Source organism: Excalfactoria chinensis, chromosome 3, assembly GCF_039878825.1.
Source record: "Excalfactoria chinensis isolate bCotChi1 chromosome 3, bCotChi1.hap2, whole genome shotgun sequence".
NCBI lineage: Eukaryota > Metazoa > Chordata > Aves > Galliformes > Phasianidae > Excalfactoria > Excalfactoria chinensis.
The window spans coordinates 12,668,760-12,693,405 of NC_092827.1; the positions used below are offsets into that span (position 1 = coordinate 12,668,760).

Below are 24,646 nucleotides of genomic sequence, written 5' to 3' on the forward strand. Positions count from 1 at the left end.
CACAGATTAATTTATACGGCAATGAGGTGCTTTACCACCATGAACTTTAAAGACAAAAATCATACATGTAAATATGAAGAATCAACAGTTTTACCTTTCTTTCTGGAAGGGGAATCTGTCTTGCCAACTGCCTGGGCTGAGCAAGCTGCAGCTTGTTTTATTTCCTCATTGGCAGGCAATGATGGTACAGCTGCTTCTGCAGATTCTGTCTCTGGCTTATTTGTCTCAGCTGGCAAGGGCTCAGTTTCATCAGCAGCTGCTGCATCTGCATGTCCAAGGGCAGGTAGAGGAGACACGCCATTAAACTCCTCTATAGGAGCACTCTGGATGACCCGAAAGTGAGTGCTTTCTGAAGGATTTACATCTATTGTGTTGGTTTCCTTAGCTTTGATCAAGGAACTCGCCTATAAGAAAAAGCAAACAAAAAACCATATACAGAAAAGCTCTTAAAAAATGCAATAGTTTCACCTGTTCTGTTCAATGCAAGATCAGATACTCAAGGTCAGCAAGCCACAAATAACTGAGCTTGATGCTACAACATACAAAAGCCCTTCACTCTGCTACTTGCTTCTAAGTATATCTCATATATATAGAGATACGGCATAATGCAGCTGCATTCTGGGTCCAGGAAGATTTTGTTCTATGACATGTTCTGCAGTCCTAATTTCCCACACATCTGTGTGAGAGCACATCACAGCTCCCACCTGACCTCCTCTCTTTTAGCACAAAGCCCAGCTTTGCCTTAGAAAGTAACCCTGACAAACACTGTTGACTAGTGTCCTCATTACAATCAGGATTCTCCCAGGGAACAGGATGTTGCTTGCTGTCACTCATCAGTACTCCAGGTTAAGATTTTTCAACACTCTGTAGGCATAATTCTAGATCTCCCCAGAGAGCAAGATATGTGGTGCTCTTACTGAAGAGAGCTGTAGTCCTACAGCAGCAGCTGTATGGCTGCTATAACCTTCATGGCAGTGCAAGCAAACATTTACAAAGTGATGAGCAATATCCAAAGCACAACTCCCAGTTCAGATGTGGCCAGATAAATTCAGAATAGTTTGGTTAGGGACATAGACAGGGACTGCAAATGGAAGAACCTCCAAGAGCAAGATCTGCAAGGCCTGCTTCGCTGACATGCATAGCCTGGGTTCTGTCCCTTTATTCTGCTCCTGTCTCCATCACTCCCACAGTCCTTTTTGCAGAAAAGCCAGCCTTCTGAAGAAGGAAATAAAAGCTGCACCCTCTGTACCCCCATAATTGCAACACATCCTGGTAACTAGCAATAGGACAAGAGAGAAAGGCCCTAAGTTGCACCAGAGAAGTTCAGATTGATATTAGGAATTATTTCTTCCCAGAAAGCGGCATGAGGTATTAGAACAGGCTGCCCAGGGAGATGGTGGAGTCACTGTCCATAGAAGCATTTAAGGAAAGAGTAGATGTAGTACTTAGGGACATGGTTTGGTGGACAACAGGACTAGATGATCTTAAGAGATCTGTCCCAACCTTAACGATTTTATTATCTTTGTTTCTCTTACCCACAGGCAGGTGCAAGTCCTTCATATCTTGCCCTGAATGAATGCTCTGACTCAGCAGCTCCCATATAGAGACAGACACGCCTGACCTGCAGCATACTCAGCTGCACATGGCTTCTGTGCAGCTTGACAGACAATGCTGCCAGCACACCACAGATCCTGCCATCTAGAAGGGCCTTCAGAAAAGCCAGATGGCCTCAGGCTGGACACAGGCACCAAGCCAGTTGAGTCAGGTCATCCAAGAAAGCACATCTGGGCATGTGAAGATTTGTGGACAACTGCAGGTGTTTCTGGATACATATGCACTAAAACAGCCACTTTCGTTTTTTTGTGAATCAAATTGCTAACACCAAGCACCTGCTTTGCATCTAAAGCTCTTTAGAAACAAATTGCAATTTTCCTACATAAAATTTTACAATTTTACATAAAAATGGGATTTCTTCCCCTTTCAGGAGCTTGCAATAAAATAAGCACATTTGCCCAAACAAAACAACAGATGCCAGTAAGGAATTAAACTGATCACACCACATACCTTTTTAGCCTGTGGTAGCTCTCCCCAGGCCCAGTGCATGTGCGGATTCTTTAGTCCACTCCTGTCTGTAGGTTTACTGACTAATTCTGAATCACTTTGAGGAGTAGGAGGACGTGAGCCTGATGAGCTGGAGAAAAATAAACAAAAAACTTATTATAGTAATACTACAAAACCATAAAATAACCATGGCACAGTAAGCGCTTTACAAACTGACATGCACCAGTCCAAAGTATTGAAAGTTTTATGATTATTATCAGCCGAATGAGAGAGTATGAAAGCACAGAAAAACATTTCACATGGTTCAGGATCTTAATATTAGCACTCAGTGGCCTCATTACCTGCCATTTTTAGTGACTGCCATCACAGAAGCAGGCTTTGAGAAGATGAAAAGAATGAGATGAGCACCAGACCTGATCACTTCAGGAAGATTTGTGTGTGCATGGAAAAGAAGAACTGTGAATGGAGATGGCACCAGAAGCAGTAGAAGAGATGTTAGTGTTGTTAGAATGGATGTGAAGTATAGAAGTGATTCACTCAGCTCAACAAGAAACCTTACCCTGACTAAATAATAACTTAATCTGAAGGTATTCAGTTTATTACTTCTTTTTACTGACTAGTTCAATTCTATCTCCATATACATGCCTATAGGGAAAACTGCAGGAGCAGCACACAAAGAATTTGTGTGTTCCCAACATAAAAAAAATATTTAACTCTTTGTTTTGCTGTACTGGAATATAAAATCATTTATTCATCAGGATATCATCAGTTGCACAGCACATTTTTAATGTGAAGTCAACAACGTGAAGTCAAGTTAGTCTTAGCTAACAATAATGCTTCTACCGCAACTTGAAACTCCAAACATCTAACTTTTAGGAAGCATTATCGCCACACAAATCAATCTGTGCATTACAAACATTTTGACTTTCAAAAACAAACAAACAAACAAAACACCCTACTGTTTACTTCAATAAAATACTCCATCCAGGCTTTGGAGTGTATTCAGCTCAAGTTCCCTCCTTACTCAGCCAGACAGCATAAGAGAATACAGGCATTAATTCAGTTAGGGCTAGCAAGCCCATTTTGCAGTGAGAATACAGACCAAGGAGTAGAGCAGGGGGACCTTACATTTTGCAGAATTTTCTCTAAAAACACAATTTCCTTGCACACACAAATAAGCAAAGAAGAACCAGGACATTTATTTCCAGACATACACATGTAAGCTCTATAAACAGCATACATTAACACAGAGTTGTACTTCGAGAAGGCTCCTGATGCAAAAGGCTACCCACTCTCCTAAAACAGAGCACATACCATCTCCTGAACTTTCAACACAAGTACAATTCCATTTTATATGGTACAAAAACTAACACGATCTCAGAGCAGACTGTAATTATTACTGTAATGGTATCTCAGCATAAAAGGTTTGATGTCAAATCAGGCTGTCAACATGTATCCACAAGGCAGAGTAAATTACAGTCTTGTTTATAAAAAAATACTAAAAAATTCTTATATTTTATGCAACCTAGAATATAAACTAGGGTTTTCCAAGCCATTGAGAAACACCAGCATGGAGTTAGAGACCACCCAGTGAGAGCTGTTTTTCCATTAGAGAGAAATACCCTTCTTTTTGCTTCATATGATATCTTGTTTAACACTCAGTAGCTACTCTCCCCCCACATAATACCCTTCTGGAACAGCAACAGTAATCTCTGTAGTTTATGTGTGCAGAAGGCAATTATGCAAACCATAGTCTTGCTTGTTTACTGTCTATTTGCATAGCTCTGCCTCCACATATGTGATGCCAGATTTGTCTCCTTTATCTGTGCAAGGACTATTTTAGCTGCTATTTCCTTCAAAATACTGCTACCAAAGTAACTTCATACTGGAGATTAATAAAGCTCACAACCACTTTTTTTTTTTTTTTTTTTTTTTTGGTTCCACTATTACAGAATCATAGAATCACCAAGGCTGGAAAAGAATCACCCAGTCCAACCATCCACCTAACACCAACTTCTAACAGTAAACCATGTCCTTCAGTGCAACATCTAAACATTCCTTGAACACCTTCAGGGTCAGTGATTCAACCACCTCTCTGAGCAGCCCATTCCAGCACCTGACCACTCTTTCAGAGAAGTATTTCTTAATGTCTGTCCTGAATCTCCCCCAACACAACTTGAGGCCATTCCCTCTAGTCCTACTGCTAGTTACAGTGGAAGAAGAGACTGAAAATACTATATGAAATCAAACCTCAGATTAGTGTTACTCTTGCACATGGGAGGACAATGAAGCTGAACTGCAAGATCTCGCAGGATTTGTAATTCAGTGACAGTAACCTAGAAACAAATCCCCAAATAAAGGGCTCCAAAGGATTTTTATTTCTTACACCATCAAGACATTTGTAACACAGGCCAAACTACACTCTGCCTTTCATACAGTTCTGTCCTCAAGTCAGGCACTGACCAAACCCAGCAGAATTTCTACAACCTTCTACAGATTGTTGAAGATACTGCAGGCCAAACTAGAGCTATCAATCCTATCAGCACTGCATAAGAATGGCAAAGTCTGCTCAACCACTTAGATTAGCATATCCAATCCACAACCCATAAACACTGAATACTGGTGTCCTAGACCTATAGATTTCTTCATACAAGCTGTGCATGCACCGAGTGTAGTCTGATGTCAAAGAGTTAGGAACTTGGGCTGTGGCTAGCTGCTCCACAGTAGGAAACCACACTTATCTAAGAAATGCTTCCTACTGAAAGCAAGGAAAGCCCAAGGAAGCAGCAGTGTGATCTGCAAAAAAGTCCTGTCTTGACAGAAGTCAAATAAACTGCAAAAAGATAGGCAGAAGGAAAGGGAGATGCCTCATTTACATTCCAGAACAACTGTTGTCACAGTAGCATTTCTGATCTCATACAGAGGAAAGGAGCTGCAGACACAGAGAGGGCCTTATCCAGACCAGTCACTATGGTACTTTACCTGCATGTCTCAACAGCAGGACAGCTAAGGTCCAGATCAAATTTGATGGAGTCATAAGTGGCACGTTATTTGTTCAATCCCACTTCTGCACATGCCCTACTTTCCCAAGACAAATACTGTGGACATCCCTGACTGTCCCAGGATTTCACACAGGCTAACTGTTGCAACATAATTAGGCTAAGAATAGCAGATCTCCAAGCTGGCGGTTTTTAGTACCGCCTAAAGTATCTAGCATGGTGCCTATGTTGAGATAAGCAGTGAGCAATTTAGCCTGATTCACTACTCAAAGCTTCCCCAGCCTTAAAGGAGAACTGAGGAGATCATATTCAGACACATACTTTAGAATGTTTAACTTAGTTGCTGTAACATCGCTCCTGACTGGAAAAAAAAAATGGGCCTGGTTGCAGAACTTTGAGACACCTTGAAGAAGGCATCAACAAATATCTGTACCCACTTTCAGATTTGTAAGAGAGTCTAAAGGCCAGAGGTGGCCCACACTACAGCAAAGACATAGCTGTGGGTCTCCCAAGCTTTAGACAAGATGCTCTACCTGTTGTGCCATCTTTCCTCCTAAGATGCACCCCATTCCAATCCAACACACAGAGAGTATTTCAAACCAGGCAATGAGAGAAAAGAGTTTCTGTTTTGACATTTGGCTCTTCCCATTACAAATTTTCCTTTCTTTATTTCTCAATTTTGAAGGCCGTGTTTTGCTTTTACTTTTTCATCTCCAGCAAAAATAAACCCCTCAGGAAAAACACTGGATAAAAACATCATTTAAATATACACTGATGGTAAAAAGACACATAGAAAGGCCAGTCATCAGAGGACTGCAAGACTTCACTTAACCAAGCTCTTCCTCTTTTTCTTTTTGTTATCATCTTAATCAACTTAGTTTTAAACTCGGTCTTCAGTAGCCCAATTTTATGAATACATTAGCTACCTTCATTCGAGGTGTGATTCAAGGCAACCTAGCTTCAGTCAATGCTCACAAAGAAGAGAGGAAGTGGTTTTCAAAGTCACTTTCTTTAAAAGTGTCTGGGTTAGCAATGAGTACAGTTATAAATACAGCAAAGTTCACGTCCAGTTAATGTGCCAAGTGCATGTTAATGTGTTAAAAGGATTAAAGAGTAGCACAGAAAAGTGGGAGAACAACTGTTCTACCTGTCTGGAGGAGAAAAGTGAGAAGACTGATGAGGACAAGAGTTAGATAGGCCTCCATCTGCTGGAACAGTGAGAAGAGAGGACTGCCCTGTGCAATCTATAGGCTTACTGGACAACACATTGGTAAGAAAAAAAGAAATAAAACAGTGTCATTATTCACAGCTAGTACTGATTAAAACAAGCTCTTTGTGTATTAGCTACATGAATGACGAATTTACATCTAGAGTTTTCGAAATACAGAATATTGCAATCTAGAAACAAACAGAACATACAGTACAAAAAGGCACCGAGGAGGCAGGGTATTGACACATACTCTCACCAGCTAACCTCATTAAGCTCTAGTCAGTGGAGAAAGTTTATTATAGAATTCCATATAAAACATCTAAATTAAGCCACTAAAAACACTTCCTTGCTCTCCTTTCTTCCATTCCTAACCCATAGGGGCAGTTCATTGAGATAAGACATACCATAAAGTCTTACTGATACTACCCCACTTCAAGATGCGCACAGCCACATAAACATACACACACACACACACACACACTTCATTCTTATTTTAATGAATGCAACTGACAACCAGTGAAAAGTTATCAGTTTTTGACAATATTTCCCAAATGGGAGTGAACATAAACATTCATTTTTTAAAAAGGAGTATACTCAAATTGCTTAAGGTTTTACATGTCTGCATTCAGTGAAGTCCTTAGAAAGTTTGTGCATCAGGTAAAGATTCACCTTTGACAACACATGCATCCTCTTTGAAATATATACATCTGTTAATACCATTGTTTGCACGTAAGTATTCTTTAGAATGTGTGGGCCTGGATTTGTATGCACGTGTTTGTTGAATAAAGGGCAGAGTTAACCTGAAGTTGTTCTACATTAATTTCATCTAGCAATTGACAGTGACCATGTTTGATGGCAAAATTTTCATAAGACTTCATATAGCACTAGCATAAAGGAAATTAACGAAAAGAGAACTATCTAGAACTGTACCATCAAAAAATTACCTTTGAATAGGTGACCATTCTCCATCTGAACGAGGGTAAGATGAAGACTGAGAATAAGTAGAAACAGTAGGAGCCTTTATATCAGATACTTCATCAACAAACACATCTGGAACAAGAATCCTAGGGAAAGACATGACATTAAAATATTTGATTACTCAACTGTTATATACCACAAAAAATTGGGGGGGGGGGGGAGGAAGGGAAAGGGGGTAAAAACACCTACTGCAAAGAAGTATTAGTGAAACTTGAAGTAAAAAGACAGAGACGTCATCATCATCTGATTCACACCTTCCTAGACCACAGCATGACTGAAGACTAGTTATTTTAAGTGCCATTTTCATTATTTGTTAGTAGTATTCCTGATAGCTTTCAAACCAAAAGCTTTCTTAGAGAAACATGTTTATCAGCCACGCGTACCAGCTTCAAAATCACTATCAGATGGTACAGAACAGAACATTAACCCTGCACTAGGTTTCCATTATAAATCTCCATTCCACTGCGATACCTTGAATTGTCCAATGGTTCCTTTTCTTCCTCTGAGCTAATCTCTATAGGAAACATGTCTTCATCTTCTGATGTATCTCCAATGTCTTCTCTTTTTAAGCTGTCTATTTTGTGGGTAGACTTCCTCCTCTTTTTCCTCCTCTTTTTCACAGAGCTACAGACTGCAGATGTTTCAGTACCAGGCTGAGAACCATGAGCTTGTGATGGTACTTGTGAGGATACACTGTTGTCCAGGTTTCTTATCCTGTCAATTGAGTTCCTCTTCAGCTGAGCTTCCATTAAAGCAGTTCCCTCAGACAAAATGGGGGATGTAGACAGATGATAAGGAATTACCTCCTGAGAAATATGAAATCGAAACCATGAGAAAAAGTTAGTTCTTCTGTCAGTCACAAATTAGAAGTCAGTCTGCTGAGTGTATGTGTTCAAAGTCAAGATTTCTGAGAGAAAAGAGAAGTTGTGATAATACCGTCCTTCATAATACATCCTCTGCTGTACACATCCTTAGATCACATTAACTGTGTACACGTTATTTCTGTTCACACACTGACATGCATATAAGCCCATATTTTTTAGTTATGTGACAACTTTCTTTAGATACTTTCCAACCTCAGCAACCAAGAAAATGCTTAGTACTGAGTTCCAATAGCAGAAAAACATCCAGAAACTTTCAAATATACAGAATGAATAAAAATACATTTTTCAACAAAATCTCTAAATTTGGAACTGACTTAGAAGAGTAAGCACTGTGTTTTAGCAAGCTGGAATTTTGATTCTTACCTGATCATTATCCATCTCCTGGACAAAAAAGGCTTCTCCATTGTCTCCTAGTTTCATGTGCAAATCTACAGCCTCTCCATTAATTTCTATGTCAACCTGGAAGTCAGTAACATTTAAAAAAATTAAAATAACATTGTTTTAGATACAGTTTCTGTTCAGCTATCCTACCACTGTCGCTGGACAAATACTTCTCAGTGAAGTGCAGGAAGCCTCCTCATAAACAAAAAATACTCCACTACACTTGTGAAGGGGCAGGGGAATTTTTTTGCCCTTCACAAGGCCATCAGTTTTCAGGATGATGTCCTAACTTGTTCAGCTCATCATTGTCTAGCTCCCCAGGAAGGTTTATAGCCATTATATAAAGCCCTGAATCTTTTTAATTGAAATTCTAGATGCTTCATTCACCACATAAATCTTTTCTCCCTTTTAATTCACAGCCTAATTTTTTAGAGTACAGAAAGTGCTTCCACATGTAAATTTCTAACATCCTGCCTTTCAAATTAATTAAACGGGTGCTATGAGAAGCTGAAACAAAAATTGATTTCTATTCTCTACACGATCCACATATTGATTTCTCCCACACGTTTGTCTCAGCACTCAGTACAGCACCAACCATTCCCATTTCTTGTCAGGAAGATTTCTCTCTTTGTTTATAACCACTTTTGCCACTAACTTTTTTTTCACTTTTACAGTGGGAGAGTTGGACAACCCTACATTTACTTCACTAGAAATTGTATGTTTTGGGCATAGTAACAATATCAACTGTTGTCCGTTCTAAATATTTGTGTCCTTTTTTGATTCAGGTAAATTTTAAAGAATGATGACATTGGAATTTTTCTGCTGAATAGTTACAGATACACTCTCAGCTCAGATTGCAGGCCCTTATGAATTAATTCCTAAAATAATGCATGTCCTTAGGAATTAATTCCTAAAATAATCTGTCGTGCATTAGTCACTGTCAGCTTCTCATCTGATAACATACGGCCATATCTTTCAGCTTGATTACATTTATCTAAAGTCCTCACCACTTTTTCTAGCTTTATCTTAATATTCATTACCTGAAAAGCATCACTTCATTGTAAATCCCTTTTTATAAATACCAATGCACATGTTAAAAAGAAGTGATCTTGCAACATAGTCACTAATGAAATTGAGAATATGCCCAAACTGTCACATTCAAAATTTTGCTCTATAGAAAATAAACACTAAAAATTTCAAGGTTCCTTTTCATTATTACAGTTAATGTCTTAGAAATTATGCTTAGAAGCGTGGTAATCTCTAATAACTGTTTTAAGTGAAATTTGCTTCAATTTGAGCACTTTATAAAGAATGCCCAAAGAAAACCTTGACTACCGTACAGAGTATCTAGTAAATTTCATACCACTGGAGCCAAATCACAGACAGAGTGCAACCAAAGTGTCAATTCTTACCACTTTCTCCCTGGAACGCAGAACTCCCATTTTTCCAAAGCGCACATGGAATGGAGAACACTGAAGATTTCCATCTGGCTGACGTACAACAATTATATCGATACATCCTGATAGCGTGGCTGGGTTTAGTCCCTTATAGAGCTCCTTCACGGTTACAAACACTTGCCCGGCTAACTGACCAACGTAGTTCATGGTTTGGACCTGAAAAGCAACAGACAAAACAGATTAGGTTTGGAGCACTGCTTTATATTTTAAAGACATTTGAGATTCCAACAAGGGTTATTCTCTTGTTTCATTAATTAATAACTTCACACAAAATCAGGATTTCTCAACTACTTTATTCAGAACTGACATAGTGATAGAGAGCTATTAAAAAGCCAAAACAAAACCTTTTTAACTCTCGGAATTATAACAACTTTCAAAAGTTTGTAACATTAGTTGCATTCAAAACCACAGACTTTTAGACTGCAGCTCATAAGAGTTTCTACTTCATCGCTGAAAGAACAGCATTACTGCCGAACAAAACATCTCCTCCTATCACTTATTGAGCTCTCAAAATGGAATATATTTTTTTCATCTATTTCTATGAGCTTTTAAGGGCAGGGCAAGGGATGGTTGTGAGCAGATCTCCATTTTCACTCCATTAAAGACAAAGACTATTCTCCCACTCAGCGGAGATTTCTGCTGCTAAAAGACTACTGCAAGGCACATATGCAAAAGATACAAATGGTTTGGTACTCGAGAGCTCCTCAGTTTTGGAGTGCTTCCTAAATGCAACTCTACCCATCTCTTAAAATATCTTTTTAGTACAAGCAGGTTTATTAAAAATGAGACACATGTTTATGGCTAAGGTGATTGGCTAGTTGGCTTTATTTCCCCTCCTCTCCCAATTAGTACAGTTTATTCCTTCTTAATACATATTCTCATTAAAAAAAAAAACCAGTCCCTACACAAGACAGCATGCATACTTAGACACTCACAAATCCAACAAGTCTTTCAAGGGCTCACAAAATATGAATGAATTTAAGTAGATACTCTTCAGAACATCAGAAACTGCAGGGACTGTATTATTTCCTTTGGCTTTTTTTCCAGTACCTCTTGCAGATTCTGAGATAGTGATGTCAAGAATATCCCTGTAGGCTCAGTATGTGCTCTTAGAATGCCTGGCATGCAAGTCTTCTGCAGGGCTGCACATCACCCAGACATCAACAGAAAGGGCAGGCAATGGTAAAACACAGTGCTGATGAGAACAGAATAGAGCTCAGTCTGAGACAGTCACCGCACTTAGCTGCACAGCACGCATTAAACAGCAGTTCCAACACAGGCTTCTTTCAGCTGTGTTCTCTTGGTAACAACAAAATGATGCAAGTGTGAAATGATTCAAAAAATAGCTCTGATTTTTAACGGTGGTTTATACTTAGAAGCAAACAAACAAAACTATTAAAAGAATGCCATGAAAACTAACCTGTCTACTTCAAAGGATTTGCCATGACATAATACATTAACTGCTGAAATCCACAAATCCGCATTCAGGCACCTAGGAAGTGCCGCTGACAAGTCAGCATGCATAAACTTGATAAAGAGTCATTATATTCAATTCTCCAGTATTCAACTGGCAGCAGCATCCTGGGCTCCTACAATAAGCACATTAGTAACATACTTTTCCTGAACGTACATCCAGCAGAGAGCTGTTGCACTGAGAGCTTTAAACTCATGATGCACCTGGTTCTGTGTCATAATTGTTGGAACTTCAGCCTGAAAGGGGCTTCTAGAGCCCTCTGTACCACAACTACGCACAAGGGAGAGTCAGCTTGGCCCAGAATGCCAATTGAGCTCTCACTGCCTTCAAGGATGGAGATTTCACAGCCTCACCATGCACTTGTTGCCACATCCCCATAATGAGGATCTTCTACCCAGCATCTAATTAGGATTTCCCACAGCTTGTGCCTATTGCCTCCTGTTTTATCACTCAGCACCTCTGAGCAAATCCTGGACATTTCCTCTGTACTCCCAGCAGGTTGCTGACTGCAGAACTAGCTTTCCCAGTCTCTCCCTGTAAGTCATAAGCTTTAGCCCCCCCATTACCTCGGTAGCTCTCATTTGAGCTCTTTAAGAAGCCAGCACTATGCACACACTCTTACTGATAGTAGGTTTTTTTTTTAGTTATCTCTTTGCTCTGTAAAAAATACTTCCAATTGCTATGTAGGATTTGTTTAACTTGAAGTACAATAAGAAACTTATTTCTTCTTGTGCTAGCATTAAACTTAAAGCTGGCTACACTTAAGACTCCAAATTACACGGTCTATTTGACACCAGTTGACAACAAAATTTCTGGGTGCAACACGGCTGTAACTTCCTTCTCCTTGGTGAAGGAGTATTTGCTGGGACTTGACATCCAACTGCATTCTGGGAGGGTTGTGGGCAAACAATCAAAATATGAGAACTCACACACATCCTCTTACCAAGTTACACCAGCAGGTCCCTCAACTCCTCAAAGGAGGAGTTATGGAACTGCTCTTGTTCATGACGAATACAACCATACTGCCTGTCCTGTCTTAGGACACAGATCATTTCTATGCTGGTGTATTAGAAGTGAGACATTGTCCTCAAGCTCTGTGGCCAAGTGGAACAGCAGAGCTTGCTTTTACACAGAGCAAGCCTATTATTCCTATAAAAATAAAAAAATCAAACAACCACATTTAAATAGTCAGCTAGTGTCAGACATTCAGTCCAGACTGGGCTGAACCTGGCTCATGCTGAAAAATCACTGCAGAATTAAGAGAATGACAGATTAAACCCATAAGAATCACATAAAAAATGGTTCTATATCATAAACATAGTATCATCTTCATAGTATCACAGTATCGTGCGAGTGGGGAACAATGGGGAACAAAAGGAAGTTCTAACAAGGATATGATTCAGAAATGGGACTGAGAGATGCAGGCCCCTTGTCCTAGCCCTTGCACGTACCTGTCAAAGCCAAGACTGTTTGGATGCTAAGTTTCTAAGTTTATTTTGCCAACCTACAGTCAGGCACTACTGTGTCAACACTCCAGGAAACCAACATTCCTCAAACCCCAGAGAGGCTGTGTGTGGTTTTGGTGCAACATTTCACTCTGGCAGCTCCTAGACATCTTTCACACACTAACCAGGCAGCTGTGACTTCAGCAATAAGCACAGGGTTTACATCATGGATAAAACCCACTGCCTGCTTGTTAATTATGCTAGATTTAGCAAAACTTGATTCTCATACCATGGAAGCAAGCTAATAGACAGAGCATAAAGTATTTTTTGCTGCTGGGAAAGCTCAAAATCCTTTTGAACCAAGCTTTCAGCACTTAGAGCAGCCCATAATGCTTCTGCCATTATTCTCATATGGTCTGAAACATTGCACAGCCCCCAAATGATTCATCCATTATGAAATTAAAAGTATTTTCTAGCATCATTTTGAATGTCAAATTACCTAGCGTCCCCTGCCAGAGAGCAACTCCAACCTTTTTTTTTATTAAGACAGCCATCACTCTTCAGAATTTATCATTTTGTGGAAAATATGTGAAAAATAAAGCACTAAGTGCTACCTTATTACTTAATTACTTAACTTATCAAAGAGTACCCTTAGCAACATCATCTTTAGGCCTTCCCAAACTCTACTGGATGCCCCCATCTATATCAAATGCACCATCACCTGAATCATCTGCTTCTTTTGTACAGGTACATCAAGTTGTACACAGACACTAGAAATGGTGATAATAGCACTCTTCCTGGCCCCTTCTGTGCAGCCCCATGGCATTTCACCTTTCTTTGCTGAACTGAAAGTTATCACAATTAAAGACACTGTCACTGTACTCGTGTCCTAGTTAGTAAGTAAAACCACATCACAGATGCCATCCTTACAATTTGATCACCTAATCCTATTCAAACTACAAAAATCTGGTACATTTTTGGCACACAAGAACAGTTCTTTAGTGGTTGGCCCATCAGTAGCAGCTGCAGTTCAGACGCACAAGAGATGACTCCCAAAGAGCAGTTCAGATGTAGTCACCTTCCTTAAAAGAGAGCTTTTTTAATGCACAGATGCAAGCAGACTAGCTGGTCTGTCTGCCAAGAATGGCCTTTGGCATCCTTTTGTGCATTAGCATGAGTACAACATTTAGGTCCTTTTCAATACTTTCTCCAGAGTTCTTTGCAGTTCCACAAAGATACGCAGCAATGGTAAACGTAACACAAACCAAACATGCAGCACAAAGGAATACAGCACAATAGAGACACATCTTTTCACTATGGACTTAAAACCTTATGTCATGGTGAGACCCTAACTTTCCTAAGAGATTTTCCTTACAGCTTTGAAGTGGTGAAAGGGAGCCAGAAACCAGTGAGACACCATCCAGTTAATATAAACCACCGCAGCACTGCCCATGCTATGACAACTTCCCAAGCCTGGTCTACATGGTTCCATGATCTACTCTTGGCTTCTGTTATGAAGATGCAAAGCTTGAGAGAGACTGGACCACATCTGGGAATCAAGCTTTGTCTCCTCCAAGGGAATTATTCCTTATACACAGCAGAGTAATCAGCAACACTTAAGAGAGGTAAGTACTGACTGCTATCATTTTATTACATGTCAAACACTTATTTTCTTGACTCTGAAACAATTCAGTTTTGTTTGCAGTATTGAACACCAACCCCCTCTACAGCAATTAATAGAATTATTCCATTGTATCAGAGCTTAAAGTCTAAAAACATTGATAATGAAGTTCTTCCAGTAATGGAATGTATTTCTATCTATTAGTAAGTGATCAGCATCTTGCAAAGTCATTAATGCTGAGTCACCATCCCATCCAAACCCCTTAAGTTTTAACACATCTCTGGTTGGACTCTGAAAATCATTAATAGCTTTTGAAAACCTTTACTTCTTGCTGGCTCCTACATCAACCCAACCCAGGGTCATGGCTGTGAACCCCACTGCACAGGCACTGTGTAGGTTTGTAGCAAACATCAGTTTAGGTCCCTATTTTGCAACAAAATCCATATATCATTTTGTCCAAGTTACTAAGGTTGAGATCTAGATAGTGTTTAACTCCCAGTGGTTTCAAGTGGGGTCTGTCCACGTGGCTACATTATGAAGTACCAAGATACAGACAAACCTTGCTGAGTAAGACACACCTCTTCTTTTATTCCCTGTGTAGGAGAGGGAACCTGGACACACAAGCTTGAAGGAAGCCATAAACAGCCACATTTCTGATACGAACAAGTTGTGAGAAGCAGTATGCTGAACAGTGAAATTCGGTCTGTTTCACTAATAGGATGTCAAACTCTAGACCAAACCTGATTATGCAGTCTTTCCAGATCTCTCCATAGTCACAGCAGTATGAGACAGACTGCATTCCTGCAGGTGATTTGACAGTGTTTCTGGTCAGCTGAGAATAGATACAAGTCACTTGCTCATCCCAAACTAGAAAGGAACATGCTGCATGTGGTTGGCTCAACACCAAAGTAAGTCTTCCTGCCAGCAGAAATACTTTCAGGTTGGGATTATTCTGGGCTTAATTCTATTAGGAGCTATTTGACTCCTATTTGGAGTTAGCCAAAGGCTGTAACTTCTTATAATGTCCAGAGTCAAACAGATCAAGTGTCGAAGTTATTCTCCAAGCTGCAAGTCATTCCCAGAACCTGCTTACTCACAGATACAGCCTTTGACTATCTGATGACTATCCTGCTTGTTATTGCTGAGATTTTACCACAATCTCTCCCATTTGAAATACTATAATTCCCATATACTTGAGCAAGTTCCCATAAACAATAGCATATTTCATTGAGGGAGGCTGAAAAAACAGATTCAAACTGAAGACTACAGACATGTCTGTACTGAATCCCGGTATACAGACAGAGGGAGGACAAGACTGACCTCTTGTCCCACAGTCAGTATGCCTGAGCCCAATTGAACTACTTCATGATCAACTTAAGCCAATGGCTGTGGTCCCACACCAACCTCCCAAACGCACATTCCCAACTCACCTAGTAGGGACCACTAAAGCCACACAAATTGGTCTGACACCCACTGGAATTGGCACTGCACAAATACAATCAAACTGTACAACAAACTGAAACTACAGACCAGTGTTTAAAACTAAGAGCTTTAGAATCAACTGGTGAATATATTGTAGATCACATCCCATGCTGCCCTGGACTATTGTTCCAGTGTCAGAGCAGGAACACAAATAAGAGGCACAGCTGTAGCTCTATTCTGCACTGACTCCTCACATGACTAGCATCCTCTCTTTCAGTGGGACTGGAAAATAAAATGTCTTTCCAACTATAACGCTGTATTTTCAGAGCTTAAGGTAAGCACTTACTGCATTCCACGTATTTTTAATAATTGCTGAGTGTACATGTGCTCAACAGAAAAATAAGCACATACACCTGCATATCTGTAGGTATGAAAAAGGGCCAACAACTGAAACTTGCCCAGCTCCCTCAAAACCAGACCACACAGAGCCAGGTAAGCAGGACACTGACAGGTGACATGGGCTACCAGAAAGTATTTATAACCATCAGTAGCTATTTTTATGTCGTTATGCCTAAAACCATCGCATTATTGAACCTTTCTGCTATTATCTCTTCAATTCTCCTCCAGTTCCTTTCATGGCAATGGGCTCCGTTCACTGTAACAGGAGCATCTGGCTTCTAACTGACACAACGATGATAACAAAACCCAACCCACAGACACTGAACGTTTGCCAGCAGTTGCTGTCTGAGACAGAACGGACACAGAGAAAACAAAATAAACAAAGCACACACACAAAAAAACCCACTTCGGGACGCGAACCAAACCAGAGGATAATCACAGAAGAGAGAGTCCCGACACCCAAGTTCAGCTTTACACACACAGACGGCACCGTGCCGGCCAGGCCCTGCCTGTGACGCGCTCATCATGCCACCTCCGAGCAGCGCCTGCTAAACGGCGGCGAATCTGAGCGCTCAGCAAAGAAAAGGAGCAGCCACGGCGGGACCGGGTGATGTCCGGGGCAGCCCACCCAGGCCGGAGGCACCTGGCAGTCCGCGTCCTCCCTTAACCCACCCGCACGGCCCCGAATCCCGGCTCCCACCTCCGCCGCCTCCCGGCAGCAACCGCCGGACCCGGACCGCCTCGGGCCGCTCCGCTCCGTTCCCCGCCGCCGCCTTTGTGCGCGCCGCCTGCCGCCGCCACGGCGACACAGCCCGGCGGTGCCGCCCCGGAGGAGGGACCGCGGCGGGGCGGTGTGAAGGGCTCGCCGTTACGGCCCTGCCCCGATCAGGCGCTGGGGAGGACCCGCCTTCCGACCTGGTGGTGGTGGTATGACGCGGGGGCGGACCGTCGTTGTTCCGCCGATCGAAGCGATGGAGGAGGCGCGGAAGCCGGCCGCAAACAGCCCGGGGGTGGCAGTACCCGTTCGGCCCCCGGAGACTGCGCGGTGGGCGGGCGGGGAGCCTCCTCCCCATCGTCACTTACAGCTGTGTTCTCACTCCGTTCCAGCTGTGCCCTCGGGTACAGAGCGCTCTGTACCAAAGGCCGAACAAGGAGATGAGGGCAGTTCGCTCACACAGCTGCCCCAGCGTGTGGTGCTGCCCCTTTCTGTGAGAGGCTGTCTGCTGGTTCCACTTAAAGTCATTGTTTCAAGCTTGCAGTGACGAGAACAGAGATAGCCCGGGGTGCAGCTAAATAGGGAAATGGGTGCTAAATTGCTAAATTCACCAGACAGCTGGATCTCTCACAGCAAATAGAAGGGGATGGAGCTAAGTGCCAAACAAATGATCAGAAAACAGTAAAACACAGGAATAAAAAGAGGGCAGAAAACATACACAAAGAAGGATCAAAGCTCATAAATGAGCTGGAGGAGAACCTACCAGCTTTAGGCTTGAAAACGAGATTTTCCAAAGTGTTTTTCGTGTGCCTACGTGTTCTGATCCCCACCATGTAGCACAGCAGAAGACTGGGGAGAGTTCCTCGTTGAGCAAACAGCAATTAAGTCTTCATTTTCTGTTAACTTTCCAGTCATACTGTAAAAGGACCTCCTTGCAGTCTCCCCTCATCCTTCACCTACTTGTAATTCTTTGCAAGGTTTTTCTTCAGCAGCTCTTTCTGCAGTTCAAACTCTCTTGGCTGAGCCTTTTGCAGCCTAGAAGAACTGCTGGATGATGAGCCTGATGTGCTCTCACAAGCTCAAATTCCTGTTGGCTGTTCTGCATTTCCAGTTGCAGAGCTACATAAACAATTTAATCTCTGCTTTAAAACAAAAATTCAGTGAAAGCAGTTTCTGCCGGCATACAACAAATGTGGGTGTTCATGTATTCCCCAAAAGAAAACAATATGCAACTTGACCCAAGAATACCTGCGCTGCACTTTCATTTCCCATATAATCTCTTGTCCTTACAAGCACTGAGATATGATGGTGAATAGTCCCACCCCTGATGTGAATACAATAGGCTGTGCCTGTGCCAGCAGTGGATCCTGACCAGTGCTCTACTGCATTCATGTGGAATACAGTTCTGTATTGTCTTCCCCTCTGAGTGGGTGGCATCCTCCAGCCCTCACAGTTCAGGACTGCTTTAATGCACTGTTCCACTACAGACTTTCACTACTGTATCTATATAAAAACATAATTGTAACACACTGAATCAAAGTCACTATCTTTCCACATCCTCAACACCACCCACTCCTCTCTGCTGCTCTCAGAAATCCAGAAATGAGTGCCTCACTGTTGGAAAGTTGTGTTCACTTATTTACCATGTCCAGCCATCTGCTGCTTGATGTAACAGCCCACAAATAATGTTCTACATTTTTAAGGGTTTGATGTGCTAGGTTACATTTTCTGTGTTGCAGTGCACATATAGCCATGATATAAGTAGGATGCTGAGGAGAGAGCCAAATGCATGCTCAGCAACTATAAGATTCTGCTAGCAGTGTGACACCATCTTAGTCCTTCTGTTTAGTCCTGATGTTCTTGCTGATGATGTGGCAATTGTCACTGAGGACAGTGTTCCTCAAATTACTTCTCAGAACGACTTCTGCCAACTGATTCTGAAATCCTTACCCTTCTGGTGCTCAACTCACTTCAGCTCAACTGTTCTCATCACTGACATCTGTTCAGAGAACCAAGCATTAGCACAGAACCTTCTGCACCACGCAAGCTTTAGCGTGGTCATGGATGTGGGTCTGGCTCAGTCCCATGTATGGGTGTAGTTCGGAGGATACATACAAGACCATACAAGACTAAGGGGCAGACTGAAGTTATGTGTCTGAGGGAGTTGCTCTGTATGGTCAAGATGTATGTGATGCCCTTGTAAGAGAATAATCCATGGTATGAAGAAGTTTTGATTTTCAGGTCATTCTCTCCTTTGCCAGGTTTCTGGAGGCATGTTTGGACAAAACGAGTTTATTTCCTAAGTTTTGACTCCCTAACTGTCCACAGACTTTCAAAGGACTTGCTCACTGAAGTTTTTTCTTTCCATTCCTTCTCTGGTCTGTATCCACCCATTATGACTCATTTAGCACTTGATTCCTGCCCCAAAGAACAGTTATCAGTTCAGTTTGTGTGCATATGGCTTTGGCACAGTGCTTCTAACCTAGGACGTAGTTTCATAGTTACTCTGAAAAGACAAGTTGCAAGACATTTCACCTGTGTAGTCTTCTGGTAAGTAGTAAAACTGGCTTTAAAAAAGGACAAAAAGAAGAAAGGTTTAATAAAACTCAAGCATAGGTTACTAGAATTTAGTACATACGTTTATGCAGAAGAAAAAAAGGAAAAAAAAAAAAAAAAGATTTCAGTTATAGAATCATAGAATCACCAAGGTTGGAAAAGACCTAAAAGATCATCCAGTCCAACCATTCACCTATTACCAATAGCTCCCACTAAACCATGTCGCTCAAGTCAACATCCAGTCCTTCCTTGAACACCCCCAGGATTGGTGACTCCACCCCCTCCCTGGGCAGTTCTTGGGGCATTAGATTTTCCTAGCCAAGTGTGTTGTCCATTCAGCAAAACAACCACTCAGACCAGAAAGTTATATAACGCATTATCTCTCATGCCTCTAATCGCACACTAAATTGGGAATACATCTTCAGGCATATAGTGCCTGGGTTATGAATGACTGCAATTGTCAGTGCATACACAGTGTCCATGTAAAAATGATTCAATAAATGCAGAACTTGAGCTTTTAGCTAATTCATAACATATTCATAAGCAAATATAGCTCTGGAATCTGGTGCTGACCATCTTGATAATAAACTCAGTACCTCAAGCTGTATAAACTGTACAAGCAGTATAAGAGTTGATCTAGTTTTATTCCAATGTAAGCATTAAAAACTCTGGCTCTACAATTATCTAATTAAATGTCTCATCATCTTAATAGTAATTCTCCTAATTTAAGTAAGTATTTTATACATTACCTACAGTATCTTTAATAATCAACTGAATCTTCCATCTCTGTCATATTTTTCCCCTTTTATTTTCCTTCAATTTCCTGCCAATTATTTTTCCTTTCATTTGAAGGCACAGTAGAGGTTACTGTAGCATATAGATGTATTTAGAAGTTACTTATTTGCAGAGATTTATAAAACCTTTATCTGTCCTGCTGGCTTTCCTTTGTCTGTTTCTGGGATGGACTGTACCCACTCTATCAGTGTGAGGCTTTTGAAGATCTCAGTAGAACACAACCTCAAAAAGAGTTAGAATGCTATCCTTATCCAACATAAACCCGTACAGGACATTTTATTCTTTATTCCACATAAAACCATCTTTTTTATGTCAGTGTGTTCAGTGTGTCAAATTTAAGCTGATGCTTCTTGCCTGCATCAGCTGCAGAATCTGTCCTACCTGAGCTCCTTGCCCTTTGCCAACTTCAGGTTTTGGATTCAGCTTTCCATATGGTCACAATTCCCAGTACTGTAATTGCCTGCTGACACCACCAGTCACAAAGGTGTTACACAACACCGTTCTGACATCATTTCTTATCTTCCTTCTTTGTCCTCACTGTTAAGAGGTGAACAATGACATCATCTCAGGAGGATTACAAGGTCTTCAAAAGGACTATAAAGTCTAAGTCATTGAGAAGGTGGAGTGACAGGTGAAAAGGGAAACTGGGGATTGTTTTGTCAGGTGTAGGATTGCAGTTTTCCAGGAACTACAAATGAAATCAGAGGCAGTGCAAGAGGTACTTATTATTTACCAAAATGTTCATCTCTCAAGCTAACACACTTATCAGCTGCCATCAGCACTTGCATTGCATAACCACACTTGATTTTGGACCAACTACTGTTGGACCAACTACTTTTGGACATGGTTTTGTGACACACAGTTTTCTACCTATTCCTCATTAAAAAATATTCCCAATAAGGAGATGTGCAGCCAATGAACTACTCAATAAGTGGGTGGTTTTTTTCCTCCTCAGAATATAATGGCTTGATAATGAACGTTCTTAAATAAGCCTTTCTTTAGATCCACATCAAGCCTTAGAAAACCATGAAAACCTCAGAGCTTCCTTCATATCTCATATCCTTCCACAGTCAAAATACTAGGCTATTGAGAAACAGTGCTATGCATTGACTCCTATGATGCAAACATGGCCAAAACAAAAGAGGGGACGAATATTCAAGTGACAAACAAGGGAGGCTAAACATATCTATCAACTCTCATGGAGGTCTACTTGTACCTTTCCAGTCTCATTACAAAGTGATTTATCTCCAAATCTGCAGCTTAATCTCTCTAAATATAATCTTAGAAAATCATGAGTGCTGGTAAATCAAAGCAATCAGATTGTATGAGATTACAGAGATAACAGTGAAGTCATCAACGTGCTCTTTCCTTAGCCAAAGCCCAGAGTTTCCAAGTAGACGTGTTCAAACAAAGGACTGTGCTCTGTTCAGACAAAATACATATTTTTGTTTAAATATACCCGCATACAAGAAAGGAATGATTATATACAACTCCAGTGGAATAGCTTCCAACTTGCTTTGGAATGAAATGCTTTCCAGCCCAAAAGCTACATTTTCTTCAACCCAGCACTCTGCATGGCTAAGAGCATTTGCCCAGAGCACTGTTCTCAAAGCACAGCAAATGACAATCAAGATGCTCAGTATTGTTTGTTTGGAACAAAATATTACAAAATATGCTTTGAGAACTCCAAACGAAGCTGCTGTATTTATCAGAGTGTAATCTTTTCTTTGCTGTTTCTGTACCTTTTGAAAACTAACAGTTGTCTTAAAGCAGTGAACTCACTCCTAAAAAGATATTCAGAAACCAGTTCCTCCTGTTGGGAAGATCATTGCTTTCTTCATACTTACATCTACATCAGATTGCCTAGGAATATTGAATTATTGTACTAAACAGGTTGGGAAAGCTACTGCTTGGAGTCTGTAAGGTATCACGTCATGATTGGCTCACTGTATTGTTAACTCATTACTGCGTAAACCAGCCCTCTTTCTGATAACTAGCAGAGATGTAACAGCTATAGCCAGCTTCAGAGAAAACAAAAATACAGAGATATTTTATATAATGTTTTCTCTCATGGTAGGGCATGTATCAAGTACTAGTAGAGATCAGATTGAATTTCATCTTGTAATTCCATTGAGATAGTAAAGCAAAAGTTCTATAATACAAGTAACACTATCCGGTGTTTCTTGCCCCTTGCCATTTTTCTTTCAGCAAGACTCAGTTACAATAAAGGAAGATCTATCTGAATGTGAAAAAGAAGTTCTTTACTGTGAGGGTGACAGCATTGGAACAGGCTGCACAGAGATGTTGTGGGGTCTTCCTTCTTTGGAAATATTCAGCACCCTCCTGGATGCCTTCCTGTGTAACCTGTAGGGAACCTGCCTTAGCAGGGGGTTGGATCAATCATCTTCAGAGTTCCCTTCCAGCCCCTAAAATTTTGTGATTCTCTGATTCTTGAATATTTGAAATGGTAGAATGTAGCCAGGTTACAGCATTTTTAAAAGAACATATCTGTGTTTCTTAATAAAGCCCTTTTCCACTTTTCCCAATTCAGCCCACACAGCAGGTTTGGATCCTGCACCTCCAGCTGAAATGTGTCAGCTTTCCCTCTGCAGAGATTTCTGTAGCAGCAAGAAAGAGAGTCCAAGCCTGATCAACAGCTGTGGCCCTCAGGTCTTTTCACACAGTCTTTTCATTCACTCCCACATGCTGTGAGACCTTAGCCTGGCAGCAGCACCTGGCAGCACAGGTTTCCAATCTCTCTGATCTTTAGCCTCTGAATAAATATCAGGGGGTTTGGAGGGAGGGGTGATATACTGTTCTGGGGGATAACCCATCTCAGTGGTGTTTTCTTTGCACTGCTCTTCTTGGGATTTTAGTGATTACAGTTTATGACAAGTGCGCATTTGTTCTGGATTTGAAGTATAGTCATCCTTAGCATGCCTGTAGCATAACAACGTTTAAAGAATATATTGTGTTTAAACCATCTTTTGGTTGTACTGTCAGAGCTATCTTAACCATACTGTTTCCAGGATCATTTATTCTCAAAATCATATTGTTACTGATAAAGATAATAACCAAGATGTTACTGAAGTCCTAGAAGCAAGTTGAGACATAAAGTTAAATGCAGTCATAGGGCAATAAATGCTCTTTAATTACTTGCATCAAGTCCAAGTAGTTAATCGGTATATAAAGTTGTTTACTGCAATCTTTCTCCTATTTAAGCACGTTCACTCTCCTGGTTTGGGCTCAGGGCATATGTGAAACTCTCACTGGTGCCTGTGAGTCAAGCATATTAAAGCAGGAACACTGTGATTTATTTTGGATTGGTACCTGCTATCTTTCTTTATGTATGTGAGAACATACGTGTGTTTATGGATCATTTTGTAAGGAATAGGATTCACTTACAGTTTCTGCATCTGGAGTACTTAAACAGTTAGTGTATATGATTAGCTTTGCAAAATCATGACAGTGTTTTATTTCAGTATTAATGTTCACATTTCTGTGAATAGGAGAGGTGTCCATGATAACTCAGTAGTAAATGCTTCCCTTCAAATATTCTTGATGTCAAAATAAGTGTGGTCTCTCCAAAAGTGTCATGGCAAAGCGATCTCCAAACATGCTAATGAGTGCTATATTAGAACCGTAATGAAGCAGAACTTAATTTCTATCAGTATAAAAATAATTACTGGGAAAACTAAACTTAGGTTTGGTGCGACAAAGAATACATCAGCCAATTTGAATTTGGAAAGGGAAATGTTGAATTCAAGAACTGCAACCTGCATACTTAAAGCGTTTTCCTGATTGTTCCTGTTTTACTGAAAGCTAAGCAAAAACTGAAATTTTACCCTAATGGTAAATTTCACTGTCTAAATATTAACATATAAACAAGGACTTTGACACATAAATGAATCTAAGTATAAAACACACAAGCTTTTTGCAAGTGAAACACTTGAGGTCATTATGGGTATATAATGTGGCCAAAAAGTGTGATGTATTTGAACAATTCTCAGGAGGCAAAAATCCCTTGTAAGGAAATCTAATTCAGTGCTGAACTGAGAAATCTGAAACAATTCTAGCTGGTCAAGTATTAAGATACTGCAAAAAGAAACCCTAATCAACTCTCTGCCCTACTACCACTCTCTAGAGTCCACCCTTATATTAAAGGTAGTGAAGGTCATCTCCATCTCCATTTATGTCTGTTCACAATATGAAAAAAGCTCACAAGCACTGGCATTTACAAACATGAACT

General features: G+C 40.7%; 1 protein-coding gene across 5 annotated transcripts in view; it reads right to left on the bottom strand.

The window, feature by feature from the left end:
• Window positions 1–17,163, bottom strand: part of LPIN1 (lipin 1) — a 42,347-nt gene extending 25,184 nt beyond the window's left edge. For 3 of the 5 annotated variants that reach the window (XM_072332841.1, XM_072332842.1, XM_072332840.1), the window contains exons 1-8: window positions 17,032–17,163; window positions 9,926–10,126; window positions 8,496–8,591; window positions 7,720–8,054; window positions 7,215–7,334; window positions 6,208–6,315; window positions 2,065–2,191; window positions 95–404 (exon numbers count right to left, since the gene is read on the bottom strand). In XM_072332841.1, coding sequence (XP_072188942.1) covers window positions 95–404; window positions 2,065–2,191; window positions 6,208–6,315; window positions 7,215–7,334; window positions 7,720–8,054; window positions 8,496–8,591; window positions 9,926–10,117 — 1,288 coding nt within the window. In that variant the 5' untranslated portion in view covers window positions 10,118–10,126; window positions 17,032–17,163. The remainder of the gene's footprint in view (window positions 1–94; window positions 405–2,064; window positions 2,192–6,207; window positions 6,316–7,214; window positions 7,335–7,719; window positions 8,055–8,495; window positions 8,592–9,925; window positions 10,127–17,031) is intronic. The other 2 variants (XM_072332844.1, XM_072332843.1) reach the window with 1 other exon arrangement.
• Window positions 17,164–24,646: the final 7,483 nt, after the last annotated feature.